Here is a 14,040-nt window from a genome sequence, read left to right as displayed (position 1 = left end):
ATTTTCTGAGCCTGCAGCTCTCCAAAGGTGGTTAATATCATTCTATAATTACCAAAAACCACGTGATCGTAGCTCCACATCCTCTTGCCGTCATGCTGAGAGCTTTCCGGTGCCCCTCATCATGGATTTTTGGTGGTCCATAGCTGCTCAAACGCTTCTTCGAGGCTCCGTAGGTCTTGGGTAACATGTTTGGACTCGGAGCTAGCGCCCGGCTATCTTTCAGAGAGCGGGATACATTCCGGATGAGGTTGATGATTGAGACGAAATCGCCGACTAAGAAGCCGAAAGGCGCAGCCATCGCTAAAGACTGGCTGGAGACAATACTACGTGGATAAGAATAATATTTTTCTTTTGTTTGAGAAGAATATGGTCGCTGCGAAGTGAGATAAGGTACTGCCCGGCAGTGCCTATAAAACTCAGCCTTATGGCAGAGAGCTCGCGTAACAAGGCAGGTTGATGTAAGCTCTGGTGAGAAATTTGGCCGTTCGAGATTTGACCACTGTCAATGATTTGGCTTGGAAGTCCTAAAGTGGGGTCGAAGGGCGACAGAAACCTAACATCTTTACACCTTCAATCCTGAGCTTAAATACACCCTGTCTTCCAGTAGGCATATTTCGAGGTTTAAGGCTAAGGGGTCGTTCGGTTGCAAAAGCGTCAGATTGAATCTGAACTGAAAGTCCGGCAGAATGAACGCGTTCCTTCCCGATTTGACACGCGTCTGTGGCTCTACGGGTTGCACGGACATGTGCAATCTGAAGCCTTCAGATTCAAATNAGGAGCTCGAAGCTCCTTATTTGAACTGACGCCAAGACCTCAGTTCAGATTCTATATGCGGTAAAGTTGCCAACTTTTTAGTAACTTTTAGCGTGTTTTTTGGGCGGTCAGAGGAACATCAAAAATTTGTGGCTGAAGTCAAGTTGAACTGGAATTCAACCGAACGGTCGCCTCAGAATCAGATTGGAGCTCCAGATCAGATCCATTCTGAAGCCCTCATTCTGATCTGAACTTGCAACCGAACGGCCCCTAAGATGAGTTAAGGCTGGAAGTAGTTAGCTAGATTATAAGGATTGTAAAAAGACCCACGGGCTTAAAGTTACCTCTACAGCAGAAATGCAAAGGGAAAATCAAATCCACTTCACTTACCACCACGGCAACTTGCTTCGGTTGAACCTCTCCAAATTCACCATTCTTATATGTCAGATGGTTGATAGACTCCAACAAACGCCGCAGAAAGTGCACCTAGGCCTCAGCAATGATCACAAACCATGCAACTACACGACGTGTAATACACAACGGACAAGCCAAGTCCTGATCCCAAATCCAAATCCATATTCCTATATCTATCAAATTACCAGACAAAAGTAGCACCCGCACCCGCACCTGCACCCGCACTCAGACCACCATCAGCATCCAGCTCAACAGCATCCTCAACAGCAGCTAGCAACACACACCGACACTCTCAGATACAAGTCCCCTAGAAACCAGGAAGCCCGCACAAGCACAATAAAAGTCATAGTAGTAGTCAAGCGGAAAAAGAAAAAAGTAAAGAGAAAACCTTCCGGTTGATTTACCATGTTCCTAAAGAAAAAGCAGCAGCAGCAGAACAAGAAGCTCGAGTACAGCCCCGCTTCAATGCAAACCCTGCCCGCAATTCCTTAGCACAAACAGTCCGAGCCGAGCAACGAAAACGTGCACGTCGCTACCGCCACCTCAACCCACGCACTAGCTAAACCTCCCGCCTGCTCCTGAACGCACCAGGGCGGTACTTCCCATCACTAGGCGCCTGCGTCGGCGGCGGCAGCGGCTCGCGTTCCCTCTCCCTCTCACGCCCGCCCTCTCCCTCGCCCTCTCTCGCGCCCTCAGTCCGTCCCCTGAGCGCCGGCGGCACGAACTTGCCTCCGGTGGCCGGGCTCTGCGTCCGCATTCTCTCGCCGCTATCCCTGAAGCTGCCGGTGCGGCCGGACGGGCCGAAGCGGCTGGGGCCCGTGGCCGGGGACTCCTCGCGCGGCTCACGGCCACGGCCGCTGCCTTCGCGCGCGCGCCAGCCGACTGCGGGAGGCGCGGGGCTACCGTCCTCGCCGCGGCGCATCGCAGGCGGCACGTAGCCTGTTCGCTTGGGCGCTGGCACCGGCGCCGGCGCAGCTTCTGGCTCGGCTGAGGCAGAAGGGGTTTGGGAAGAGGACCTGGCGGCCTCGCGGTCGCGCCAAGAGGGCTTGCCACCCGCGAGGTTGAGACGTGGTGGGCCGCCCGAGCCGATGGCAGGTGGAGCTTGTTCGGCGGGTAGGTCGCGGGACACAGGACGCTCGGGGGCGTTGCTTGTGAAGCCCTTCTTCTTGGCTAGGAGTTTCGCTTCTGCTTCTTCCTCGCGCTGGCGTTGGCGAGCGGCGATTTCGTCGAGTTTTCTATTACGGGGGTCAGTTGATAATTCAAAGAACGGATTTTGTAGGTGGGGAAATGAGGATGTCACATACCTCCTTTCTTCCTCTCTCTTTTGCTTCTCTTCGAGCATACGTTGTCTCCGTTCCTCTTCTTCTCTGGCCTTCGCTTCTTCTTCAGCCCTCGCCTTAGCTTCCGCTTCTCTCTCCAACCTCTCTTGCTCCTCGTGCGCCTTACGTTCTCGAGCTCTCTGCTCCCTAACCTCCTTGACGCGTGCAGCCATCTTGGCCTGCAGCTCCTTCTCAGCTGCCTTCTTACGCCTATCGAATTCTGACCTTCTCTGCTCCCGAACATCGGCGATAAAGCGTTGGTACGTAGGGACAAGTTTTGAGAGACGATGCTTGAGTGCCACGTCCTCTTTATGCTTCTGCTCCGCCTCCTTAAGTTCCTCAACCTTTGCCTTCTCGTACGCTTCCTCATCCAAAACCATCTGCCTTTCATAATCCCTGGTCAAATGCTTGACTTCTTCTCGTCGATACGCACGCTCTAGGTGATCGATGCGCTTGCCAGCAATGCGAAGCTGTTCGCCGAGCTGATTCTTTTCCTTCTCAAGTGCTGCAAGCTTGAGTGCACGAATACGGGCTGAGTCTAACTCAGAAATATCGGTAGGGATTTCAATGTCAACCTTGGTGCCCTGTCTGAGCTCCTTGATCTGTTTCTCGATCTCCTCACGCTGTACTCGTGCTTGCTCGGCTTGCTGGCGCCTTTTCTCACGCTCGCGCTGCTCCTCGGCAAGGCGTTGCGTCTCGGCTTCTTGGACTTGTTGAGCACGGATGCGCTTGCGGGTGGCCTCTTCCTTTTCTTTCTGAGCGAGAGCGCTAGATGCGGCCTCCTTCTTGCGCTGGATGATTTCACGGCGGGCAAGAGTGTCAAGATGCTCCTGCTCGGCGCCTTCCTTGGTCCGAAGAAGGGCAGCTTGTTTAGCCCTTTGTCGCTCCTCGTTGAAGCTAGTGTCAACATATTGGCAAGTAATGTATAGCGCCTTTGCCAGACGGGTGAGCTGTGAGCGAACAATTTCCGCAGGAGTGCTCTGAAGGCGCTGAACGGAGCTCTTCTCGCTTTCGGCTGAACCAGCACTAGATCCAGGATGCATGGCCTTGGCGGATGAAAAGACATCAGAGTCAAAGGTGAGCACGCCAGTAGCATGGTCTATGCGGATAGCCAAGTCTCCCTTCTTGCAACCATTCATGATGAACTTCTCAATTGTGCCGCTGGTGACCTGGAACGGATCGGGGAACTCAGCAAGATCAAGGACGAATTTGATCTCAACAGAGTCGTAGACTTGAGATAGCTGTTGGAAGAGGCGAGTAAGGATGACTTGCTGAAGAGGTCCGACATATTTCTTCATCTCTTCATCGGCGCCAATCTTTGACAGGATTGGAGAGATCTTCCTGCAGATGGAGAGTGGGTGGAAGTCAACCTCCAAGATGTTGTAAAGTTCACGAATCTCAGGTCGAGCCCTCTTGAGAAGACCCTTGCTTAAAGCATCTTTGAAAAGAATGACGCGAGTGGGGGCTTGTGACATCCCAAGGAGATTGGTGAGACGCGAGTTCTTGTTTTTCCGAGCCTCGTCGACATCAACAAGTGCACCGCGGGACCGGGAAGTGCTGATGACTGGAATTGAGAGGGCTGAGAGAAGAACAAATGAGGCCGCCTTGGTCATGTCAGCCTCGGTGACAGCAGGGTTATCCTTCTTCGGGCTCTGTCCTGATGCGACGGCGGCGGCGGATTGCCGCATAAGGTTGTAATAGCGGCTCCATGCAGCAGCATGGAAGAGATAGTTCTCGCTGACGAGGAAGATCCGGGTGAGCTTTTCGAAGTAGTTGGCCATCATAACATTCTTTGCAGGACGCTTGCTCAGGCTGAGGAGGGTGTGAATATCTTCGACGCTCCTGAAGGCCTCCTGCCACAACTCTAGTTCGACGGCGACGTTCAACTGTTGGAAGCGGGTATCTAGGTGGCGCTGAAGAGTATCTGGGTCGCTGAGGTTGATGGCATGCATCTGGGAGGAGAATTTGGCGGCATTTTGGAGATGGTTCCGTAGAAGCTCGCAGAGACGGCGGAATTCAGTCTTCCGGACATACTTTGAGCAGAATTGGAAAGCTTGATGGGCGGTCGTCTGGTACATGACCTCTAACCGGGCATTGTTCTTGAAGATGTCCAAAACGGTGCGGTATGTCTCCCAGAGGAACTTTAGCCATGGTGTGACAATAGCTCTGTCAGTGCGGTCTCGAGATTGTTCGCCAGATACGGTTGAGAGGAGGATGGATTCTGGTGTTTCCGATGCTTCGAGATCATCGATATTTTGTGTGGAGGCTGAGGTTTCAAGAGTCGACTGGACTTCATCTGCTTTTGCCTGGGCCTCAGTAACCTTCTGTTCGGCCAACTCGATGAATTTCTTGAAGACGAGCTATATTTGTAGACTATGTCAGATTCCGCGTGAAACCAAAAAGGGATAAGGAGCAACATACCTCGATGGTTCCGACGTTTGTGTTTTGCGCGGTGTTTTTGTACTGATACAGTCCATCCTTTGCCAGTTTTCCTCTCCTCAGATCGACGCACAGTTCAACAAAAAGTATCATCACCGGCTCGAGTGAGGCGATGGGGCTGTTTCGGGTTCGTTTTGAGACGACATGTTCGTGGAGTAGGGACAGCGCAGCCTGCGACTGTTGGACCCCGATGAGCTCTTGCGCGCGCTATGGGAGTAAAGGTTAGTCCAGGTTTCCGTAGGAAGTCATTAGATGGCCGAAGACAAGAGCTGCCTTTGCTATCCGGGTCGCCGCACAAAGGGGGAAACTTGCCTTGAGCACATTCTCGGGCCTGCTGTGTGGTGGAGGCGGCATATTGGCGGCCTGGATGAGATTTCTGTGCTAGCTGCCTGGTATTCTGCGAGTGATGCAGCGGTTCAGGGCAGCTAGATACAGCGAAGTCGTCGATATGGGGCAACGGTGATTGACGTTGTGGTGTTGAAGTATTTCACGAGTGTCCTTGGCACGGTGCGCTAACGTAAGCGAAGACTCAGAGTCACGCAGCAATGAGGCTTCTGCCCCCTCTAGTCCAGGCATCAAGGCGAAAGCTGGCGTCCCCGTCTGCACTCTCGCGGACGGGCTTCGCTGGCAGGCAGAGGCATAACTATAGTTATTTGCAGTAAATTCAATGAATGCTTTGTGACGCAAAGGCTTTGGGCTGGGTGTGGAGTGCATGAACTGCGACCACTCTCGACTCGTGCTGCTTGGTAGCGGTGAGGGCCAATTTGTTCCCGCGATGGAAATAGCTTAGCGGCCCTTTCCAATCCACCCAGTGGCCGTCTCAAGGATTGCCCTCCCTCGAACTCCTTGCGCGCCCATACAAAAAAGACTCAACCGTTTGACCACTGTCATTAGGCCGTCTCCAACCCTAATACCCTCCATCAGAGAGCCCAAGCTCGTCAATCGCATCTGCTAGTCCCCTCCGTACGCTCCTTCCTCAGCCTCTAGGGCTCGCTTCCGCCGCTCCTTGGCTCCGGCTTCCTCTCGTCTTCGCAGCAGCCTCCAGGCATGTCGCACCGTTCCTGCCAACCGACCTCACTTCTCACGCTCATACTAACTCTGCTCCATTGACCCCAGACCCCGACCACATACTGCGTCGCATTTCCGCCTCTGGTCACCAGCCACTCCGTAGATACCACCCAGCATGATGTCAGCGCCATACGAGATCCGCGCTGGTGGCGATGGCAAGAGCAAGAAGCAGAGCATGGCTGAGCTCAAGCTTCGCCGCCTCACCGAACTGAACGCGAGGTTGAAGGAGGACTTGGACCGCCGCAGAATACCCGTGTCAGAAGCAGCATTGGAGTACGGCTCTTTCCGTGTGATTGGTAGTGTCATAAGAGCCTGGGCTAACCGTGGACTCTGCAGTCTCATCGCATTTACGGACAAGGAGCCAAAAGACTGGATGGTGCCATCACGCTGGGGAACTGTAGGTGCCGACGACTTATTAGGTGTGCGGACAGCAAGGCTGATTTATGGCATGACAGATTGACAAACGTGAAGATCCGTACGCCCCGCAACAGTCGAATGGCTGCTGTATCGTGATGTAGGGTAATAGCTATGGGGAGTTGAATGTTCAAGTGCAATGGCGTTCATGCGTTGATATTTACGGCTATGCAAGTTTTCATTATTTTTCGTGGTTCGATAATACCCAGATGGCAGTTTCCTGGGGATTTTCAGTAGGGTTGTGTGCTTCGGGAACTGTAAGATAAGGGGAAAAAGTGGTCACGCAGCTTCGCCCAGCTCGACGACGGGACTTTTTTGTTTCGTGTCAATCATAAGGCCTTTTTTAGGTATATTTTGGGATCATGATGGTTTCTGGCTTCGGATGTGAGGTGTGGGCTTCTGTTCAGATGACGGCGAGCCGGTCGCTTTGTCTCACTCAGCATTCTCTACCAATTACACGGTTATTTGTCGCAGTGCGCGGTACGTTTTAGGTGCTATTATCGTTTGGCAGCCTTTTTGCAGCCGTTTTGTTTTCATCGTTCGCAGACTCAAAGGACGACGGCTGGTCAGAGCGTCGGACCAAACAAATTGCAGTAGCGAAATTAACTTCCGAGTGCGTCTCTGAAGTCGGAGTGTGCACCTGCCTAACGCAGCATGNAAATCCAGCCCCGGTGGCCATGAGAGACGGGCAAGACGGAGTACGAGAGTGAGAGTTAGTGCATAACCCGGATTGTATGTGAGCGAGCGAAAGAGGCGCACAAAAGCGTGTGCTACTCCGCCGCTGCTGCCGCCTTCTGTTGCTCTAGCTGTCTGCCGTCTGCTAATGCACCAGGGTCCTCCCGGAGAAATAGCGACACTTCACGTGATTGGATGATGCTGAGAGGCTGCTTGCTTAAGGCCTGGGCCGCTGGCATGGCGCGCAGAGAGGGCACCGGCTTCTCCACGTCGCCCGCTGCGATGGGTGCGGTACTCACTACTTGAATCGAGTCGCGGTGAGTGCGCGCAGTTCATTGCTCGGCTGACGGCTCGTATTGTGATCGTGACGGGTTCGGCAGGCTTCTGGAATAATTGTGGACGATGGCGACGCCACACTGCTCACACGCCCTGCTCGCAAACTCCAGTTTGGGCAAACCGCCGGGCATTGCTCTTATCTAACACCGTGGGGTCATGCAGGCTAGGATCACAGGGATTATTCCCTCCTACGGCTCCTTCCCGTTGGACAATCGCGACCACACTCGATGAACCTCCTCTTCTCTCACCACTCTAGAGACGACCTCCCAGAGTATCCTTCGATCCGCCTTGCGACGCTGTCTATGTTGCGCTGACCCGCGATACATCTTGCATGAAGCCGCCGAGGACTCGCCGCTAGCCCCACCACATCGCGGGAAAAGAAAATCCTATCTTTCAGCCTCGCACCCCCCTTGGCCTCTCCAACGGAACCGCAACCGTCGTCGAATAAACCGCCCTACTATGAACGAAGCCGCGAACTCGTCATGGTCGGGAGCAGATCAATATGACCCCATGGCCTCCGTTGCTGAGCAAGATTTTGGCAACCTGATCGACTTCGACATTGACCTCGATTTCGGTGTATACGGCGCAAATGGACAGAATGCGCAGGACAACAATCAGCAGCTTACCGAGCTCGCTGACTCGTTGGACATGCAGCATTTCTCGCCCTCCATATCCAACGAGCATCGCGACGCGACAAATGGAGCCCCGACGCAACAACAAAATGTAATTATAGGCAACGCCATGTCCCAGCCCGGGAATGGCTTCTATGACTTCAACATGCCTGCATTCAGCCAGCCGGCCCAGTCTCAAATTCCCTTCTCAACGGCCCAAGACCCTACCTTTCACTCGCATGCTGGAGTTCCACCCACACCAAACAGCGTCGAGATGCATGGTGACGCCGCGCGCTACCTTCAGCAGATAGATCCTCAAACTCGAGCATTCTTCGAACAGCGCTACCAGCTCCGGAAGGAAGATGTGGTCAGTATCCCCTCCGGAATTGCGGATTTTAACGGCTAATATTTTGGATCAGGTCGCCTTCACCCCTCTCGTCTCTCCCGCTGTTACGCCCCACGACAGCCGCTTCCAGATGCCTGAGTATACAACTGTGCCTGGAGCTTACTTTAGTCCCCTTACATCCCCTGCGCTCAAGGCCCAAAATCAGCAGAACAAGGGCTCTTATCAGCAAAGTCAGTACAATACCTCCGGGAGTTCAGCCGGGACATCGCCAGTTGATATAGATGTCGATATGCTTGGAGACCCTGCAATATCACAACCGGAACCTGCCAGACGTCTGAGAAGCAATAAGAGGAATGCACCTAGGTCTTCTGGCTCGTCTACTCGAGTGCGCCAATCTCCAATCGTGAAGCCTAGTCGACGAAAGGGAACGCTTTCTTCGACCATCCCACCGAAAGAGGTTAGCGATCTGCTAGACGAAGTTCAGAGATCTAAAACCGCGCAAACAAATTCCAATAATCTTCCGTTGCCTCAAAGCCGTGATAGCTCTGAAGCCGAATCGATCTCGCCCGAGCCATTGTCAGAAATGCGCCCGCCGCCCAGACCAGGCTCTGTCACACATTCCCCCGCCATCACTGCCAAGAGCGGACACACCTCCGCTCCATCCAACGCTTCGGTGCCAGGAGTATGCCCCGCAACACCCGCATCTCTCATGCGGCTTCAACAGTCTCCCAACTTTTCCAGACAAGACGCGCCGCATATGCTCGATGACCTCTCGCTTCCAGAAGCGGCTTCTTCCTTCTCAAGACCATCACTGTCGCGTATTGATACTGCGATACAAGACGAAGATCAAAACACGCCACGCATTCCCGCACGCAAAACACCAAAACTTGGACCATTAAGTACTCCATCTGCCAGTGCAGCACTCTCAGGAAAGCCAAGTCCAACGCTGAGTGCCCTTACCTCACCCACTAGTCCTGGCTTTGCTATCAATGGGGGCAAAAAGACAGATTCTAAGAGTGGACGTATGAACAAAAAGAGAAATAGTACAAGTTCCACGCTTGTTAGTCCTGCTCTTAGGCCCAAGATTTCACCAAGCATCAAACCGCTTTTACCCGAGGGTGGTAAGTCGACCAAAACCCCCCATATTACTTTCCCCACCCTATTTATTATAGGCTGCGAAAATTTTAAAATTGTTGCTAACGTATTCTATAGCCATCGCAGACGAAACCCACGCCCTCCTTCTCGCTTCCAAATCAAATTACCAAAATATCCTTGACGGCACAACAGTTCCCGGCGTGACTTACCCGACATCGCTCTCCACCAATCTCACTTCGAAGCGCACGTCACACAAAATAGCCGAACAAGGCCGACGGAATCGCATCAACACTGCGTTACAAGAAATGCAGTCGCTACTTCCGTCCCCACAGATTCCTGCCAAAGACGCTAAGAGCCCGGATGGAAGTGGTGGCAGTGCAGGCGGTAGCACAGCCCAGCAGCAAAGCAACTCGAAAGCAGCAACGGTAGAGAGCGCGATCGAGTATATCAAGACGCTACAGAAAAGAATGGACGAGCAAGACCAGCTAGTTAGTGAGAAGGATAAGCTGATCAGCGAGAAAGACAAGGAGATGGAGGCGCTCAGGAAAGAGCTGAAAGAGCTCGCGGCTTCGAAGAAGGGAAACCCTGCTACGAAAGCTGAAAGCGAGACGGCGACGAAGAGAGATGTGGACTCCGGGGCGGAGATGGAGGACGGAACTTGAAAGAATTGGCTCGAGCCATGATTGTGCACAGCACAAATGGAATTAATTGGAGGGAGCATCAGTGATGATGTAATATCGCCATTAGGCGTGATGACTGACGGAACGGGGTACGGCCGAGCGAAACGATGGCATACACGAGCTCACGACCGGGCGGAGGATTTAATGCCTGCGAGCACGATTACAGAGCATTTTTGCGCTGCTGACAGCTTTGCTGTTGCAGAGGAGTGGGATCTCGTCGCGCTTTTTCGAGCGTTATAGTCCCATAGAGAGAATTCTTTTCCATGCATTTGCGACCTGAGGTGTTGAATTGTTATATAGGAGCGGAGGAAGTGGGGTGAGTGCTTTTACTGCTGCGCTGTTGCATTTATTGTACGTACCTTAGACCCGGCGGCTGACTGGTGGGGACTACTGATACCTTTTCATACTGGGAGCAATGACTATGCATTGTTTTATCAAGCAGCCCGTTCGACGCATGGCTGCGAGTTAGTACCATTGTTGCTTTTTTGGCAAATTAGTGTGTAAGTCTTTCAAGCGTTTCATGGCTCTGGAACCGTAGTCTCAATATCAATAGTATATCCACGGTTTGGCTCCAGGCGGCGACGTGGATATTCATGATCATGTGCAGCTGAGTGACTCAGCGGGCGCCCAGCCGAGTCTCCGCCACCGAACTTGAAGGCCGTCCTCGGTTGGCTGGGAGACGTGATGCATACCGCGACGCTAAAGCGGGGACGTGCACGAATAAATGCGCCTCCTACGATGACCACACCGTCAACAACACATTTAACACTTGAGGGCAGGGTCTTTTTTCCTTTGAATGAGAAGCAGACTATGTACGAGATATTTTAACTTGCTTTGGCAATCAGCCCTTCTCTAAGAACGCTTGCTTTGACAGTCGAACCTTCTCTAAGTACACTTACTTTGACAATCGGCCCGCTCTTGCGCTTGCTTTCACAATCGGCCCTACTCCTCTCTTTAAGTTGACTCTACGCTCTTGCCAAAACTTCAACCAAAACTTCAACCAAAACTAGGCAGCAACAATCCTCTTTCCACCATGGCCAATTCCGTTATAAACACCACGGCTCACACACAACGGCGGTCAAATCGCAAATCGCGAAAGCGAAAGCGCATCACAGAGATTACGGGAAGTTCAAAGCCGCCCAAGCACGTACTTGCAGATGCTACCTCAAGCAAACGCCAACAGCCATACCCTCTAATCCCAATACCGCCTCTAACAGAGGAGCTCACCGCAAGGAAAGCCGTGGACACCGTATCACACGACGAACATTACAACTGCGATCACATTTGGGACTTGATTCGGGAGTCGAAGGTTAAGCAGTATCCCTCAAACCTGTGTCTGGCCAACCTGTGTCCGGCCACAATGAACGCGATGGATAACTCCACTATTATAACAACAGCGACGCAACCAAAAAAGGAGGAACAAAGATACGCTGAAGAGATGTTGCATCCTCGGTGGATTGCAATCCAATACACGAGAGGCCGAAACGCGAAACCCCTTGCTGTAATCCAGAAAACTGTACGGGATGCTTCAGATGGAAAACAACCACCAGACTTCAATTCCATAATTGGGGACGAGCTGTTCACCAGCATTAGTGAAGATCATAGAGTACTTATCAAATCTAAGTTAAGGTATCTCAGGAAATCTCACGCATCCGAGGCACAATGGGAAGTGTGTCTTTGGAAGCGGTGGTTTCTTAAGGACTCTTTACGGGTTCCAGATGGGGGTCCTTCAGAGCCATTCATGGGCCAGGTTGTTCAGGCCAAAATGTCGTTATCAAATCGCGTAGGGGTCCTTCCGCCGTTACTCGCGTCAGCCGATGACCGAAGAGAGTCTGGATTGATTGTTGCACCGGTTCCCTGGGCTCCTAATCTACTAAAGCAGAAGGGCAATCATATTCTCTGGTACCCTGATTACCTATATGCCGTCTCGCAGTCGTCCCTCTGGTCCCGAATACAGGACTTCGACGTTGATGAATTACCCGCTTTTCGACTTGCCCAATACAAATACTTACCCGCCAACTGGATTGCGGAGATTAAATCAGAGGATACAGTGTCTAATCATCTTGCGGCAGAGCACTACTCTGCTTTCATAAGTGCATACCTCCTCCATGAGAGACTCCTTCTTCACTGGATTACAAAAAACGAAAGCATCGAGTCGAATAATCCTGTGGAGTTTAACGACAACTTGGCTGTCCACTGTATAACGTGCTGTGGCCCAGCATGCAAAATCTGGCGCATGTCCATTCGGATAAAGAAGGAGGTTAGCTCAGATCTTGAGCCTGTTAGATATGACATGCGACTTCTCGATACTTTGGATCTTGATGAGGACGGTGGTGGCCAACGGCTCTGCGACTGGATCAACGCCCTCAACGCACTCGCATTGACGGTCCAGTTTGAAGACATTATTACAGACCTCGAAAAAATACAAATCAATGAGTCTCGCCTCCCCCCCGCCTCTAGTCATACTTATTCCTGGGCCTCCAAGGTGGGTTTCGTGTACAAAGCAGGGTCCGCCACGGAAATATGTGTCGCACCGCTGGGTGAGCTTCGCAAGGCCTACAACAATGGCGACATTATAGCGGTGGGGCGAATCGGTGATAAGGTCGTTCAGGAGTGGGACGAGATGGGGCAACCAATCGAGGTCAGTATCACTCGGAAGGGAGAACAAGTTCCCGAACCTGGTGCCCCGTCCACACTACCCGGTGCCTCGCCCGCACTACCTGGTGCCTCGCTCACACTACTTGGTGCGTCGCCCGCACTACCTGCCTCGACCGCACTACCCGGTGCCTCGACTGCACTACCTGGTGCCTCGCTCACACTACTTGGTGCATCGCCCGCACTACCTGCCTCGACCGCACTACCCGGTGCCTCGACCGCACTACCTGGTGCGTCGTCCGCACTACCTGGCGCCTCGTCCACACTACCCTCTGCGCCATCTGCAGGAAATGCACGGATGACTCAATTTACCGAGACTATGCTGCGTCAATTCAGCGCTTCAGGCCTTAAACGCATTGCTCAAGCCCTTGCTAATCATGTACACACGGGGGAAGACATCGGTTCTACAACGGAAGGACATATAGCGTATATCACTAGGACACAACAGGCGTTAGCTGCGGGGGGGATGCGGATGGATATATGGGAGGATATGGGATTATCAAAAGGAGACCTCAACAAATTGCCCGTAGCAACTCTGCGAACAATTTTTAGCAGCGTTGGTGCAAGGGGCCCAACTGCTACCAAGAAGGCCCTAGTTGAGGCGCTGTTAACAAAGTAAACTCAGAGGTTTGCATGAAGACATGATGTACAATACCTTAAGGAACACTCCTCTCTGATGGAATGAAAATCGGTTGATGTTATCCAATGAATCCATCTCTTCTCTCCTTTCTTTCTATTTTGATAGTCTAAAGAACAGCAATGCTTTGAAGTGGACTCGAATTACCAGCTAGCAACTTAATTACAATCCTTAATAGCTTACCCCGTGGTACCTTACCTTAGAGTCTTAGGACGCTCTTCACCACCCGTCAGCCACCCCACCTCTACTCCACCCTCTACCCCACCGAGCTCTCAGCATCAAACTTCCCCCATCTGGCTTCTTCCAGACCAAAAAACTTACCTCAGCAAGCTCAGACGTGATTCCGTTGGTGCGGATTTTAATCGGCCACTTATTACTCCGCGTGAGAGCTAACGTAGTTCACGAGCAAGCGGGCCACCCGAGCATGTGGGCCACTTTAAAAACTCACCAAAAATTAGAAAANTTATACTTTAACATCTTAANAACCACTTANTAATAAATTCTAATAANTTAGATTTAGACTTTTATATANGNNNTANAGCNTCTATTAAAGTTANATAGTAATTAGTTNNNTNGTTTTTAAGATATNNNAATTTAG

General features: G+C 52.1%; 5 protein-coding genes across 5 annotated transcripts; 3 read left to right on the top strand and 2 right to left on the bottom strand.

Moving 5' to 3' along the window:
• Positions 1 to 310: 310 nt before the first annotated feature.
• Positions 311 to 748, bottom strand: K441DRAFT_669021 (uncharacterized protein; the record flags this gene model as incomplete). Its single annotated transcript, XM_067650091.1, has 1 exon — positions 311 to 748. The coding sequence occupies one exon, from the start codon at positions 743 to 745 to the stop codon at positions 563 to 565; it is 183 nt and encodes a 60-aa protein (XP_067498106.1). The 3' UTR covers positions 311 to 562.
• Positions 749 to 1,344: 596 nt separating this feature from the next.
• Positions 1,345 to 5,554, bottom strand: K441DRAFT_669020 (uncharacterized protein). The gene is made up of 4 exons (XM_067650090.1): positions 5,238 to 5,554; positions 4,908 to 5,132; positions 2,472 to 4,846; positions 1,345 to 2,402 (listed from the first exon to the last, which is right to left on the bottom strand). The coding sequence occupies exons 1-4, from the start codon at positions 5,277 to 5,279 to the stop codon at positions 1,727 to 1,729; spliced, it is 3,318 nt and encodes a 1,105-aa protein (XP_067498105.1). The 5' UTR covers positions 5,280 to 5,554; the 3' UTR covers positions 1,345 to 1,726.
• Positions 5,555 to 5,754: 200 nt separating this feature from the next.
• On the top strand, positions 5,755 to 7,006 carry K441DRAFT_646598 (uncharacterized protein). The gene is made up of 3 exons (XM_067646825.1): positions 5,755 to 6,266; positions 6,330 to 6,390; positions 6,449 to 7,006. Exons 1-3 carry the CDS (start codon positions 6,109 to 6,111, stop codon positions 6,509 to 6,511), a joined length of 282 nt encoding a protein of 93 aa, XP_067498104.1. The 5' UTR covers positions 5,755 to 6,108; the 3' UTR covers positions 6,512 to 7,006.
• A 770-nt stretch (positions 7,007 to 7,776) lies between these two features.
• Positions 7,777 to 10,631, top strand: K441DRAFT_310489 (uncharacterized protein). The gene is made up of 3 exons (XM_067641096.1): positions 7,777 to 8,393; positions 8,449 to 9,496; positions 9,588 to 10,631. Exons 1-3 carry the CDS (start codon positions 7,878 to 7,880, stop codon positions 10,130 to 10,132), a joined length of 2,109 nt encoding a protein of 702 aa, XP_067498103.1. The 5' UTR covers positions 7,777 to 7,877; the 3' UTR covers positions 10,133 to 10,631.
• Positions 10,632 to 11,183: 552 nt separating this feature from the next.
• K441DRAFT_681804 (uncharacterized protein) lies at positions 11,184 to 13,424 on the top strand (the record flags this gene model as incomplete). The annotated part of the gene is made up of 1 exon (XM_067651513.1): positions 11,184 to 13,424. One exon carries the CDS (start codon positions 11,184 to 11,186, stop codon positions 13,422 to 13,424), a length of 2,241 nt encoding a protein of 746 aa, XP_067498102.1.
• Between the last annotated feature and the right edge of the window lie 616 nt (positions 13,425 to 14,040).

This window comes from Cenococcum geophilum (genome assembly GCF_001692895.1).
Source record: "Cenococcum geophilum 1.58 unplaced genomic scaffold K441scaffold_66, whole genome shotgun sequence".
NCBI classification, from domain to species: Eukaryota; Fungi; Ascomycota; class Dothideomycetes; order Gloniales; family Gloniaceae; genus Cenococcum; species Cenococcum geophilum.
This window is presented reverse-complemented; position numbering and strand designations above follow the sequence as displayed.

What these genes read in the sequence shown, in the direction of transcription:
- K441DRAFT_669020 (XM_067650090.1), bottom strand. Translation starts at nt 5,279, where the DNA reads ATGCCGCCTCCACCACACAGCAGGCCCGAGAATGTGCTCAAG. An exon ending in GGCCCGAGAATGTGCTCAAG is followed by an intron (nt 5,133 to 5,237) that starts GCAAGTTTCCCC and finishes TTACTCCCATAG; the next exon opens with CGCGCGCAAGAGCTCATCGG. An exon ending in CAAACGTCGGAACCATCGAG is followed by an intron (nt 4,847 to 4,907) that starts GTATGTTGCTCC and finishes CTACAAATATAG; the next exon opens with CTCGTCTTCAAGAAATTCAT.
- K441DRAFT_646598 (XM_067646825.1), top strand. Translation starts at nt 6,109, where the DNA reads ATGATGTCAGCGCCATACGAGATCCGCGCTGGTGGCGATGGCAAGAGC. An exon ending in GTGTCAGAAGCAGCATTGGA is followed by an intron (nt 6,267 to 6,329) that starts GTACGGCTCTTT and finishes TGGACTCTGCAG; the next exon opens with TCTCATCGCATTTACGGACA. An exon ending in TGCCATCACGCTGGGGAACT is followed by an intron (nt 6,391 to 6,448) that starts GTAGGTGCCGAC and finishes ATGGCATGACAG; the next exon opens with ATTGACAAACGTGAAGATCC.
- K441DRAFT_310489 (XM_067641096.1), top strand. Translation starts at nt 7,878, where the DNA reads ATGAACGAAGCCGCGAACTCGTCATGGTCGGGAGCAGATCAATATGAC. An exon ending in ACCAGCTCCGGAAGGAAGAT is followed by an intron (nt 8,394 to 8,448) that starts GTGGTCAGTATC and finishes ATTTTGGATCAG; the next exon opens with GTCGCCTTCACCCCTCTCGT. An exon ending in ACCGCTTTTACCCGAGGGTG is followed by an intron (nt 9,497 to 9,587) that starts GTAAGTCGACCA and finishes CGTATTCTATAG; the next exon opens with CCATCGCAGACGAAACCCAC.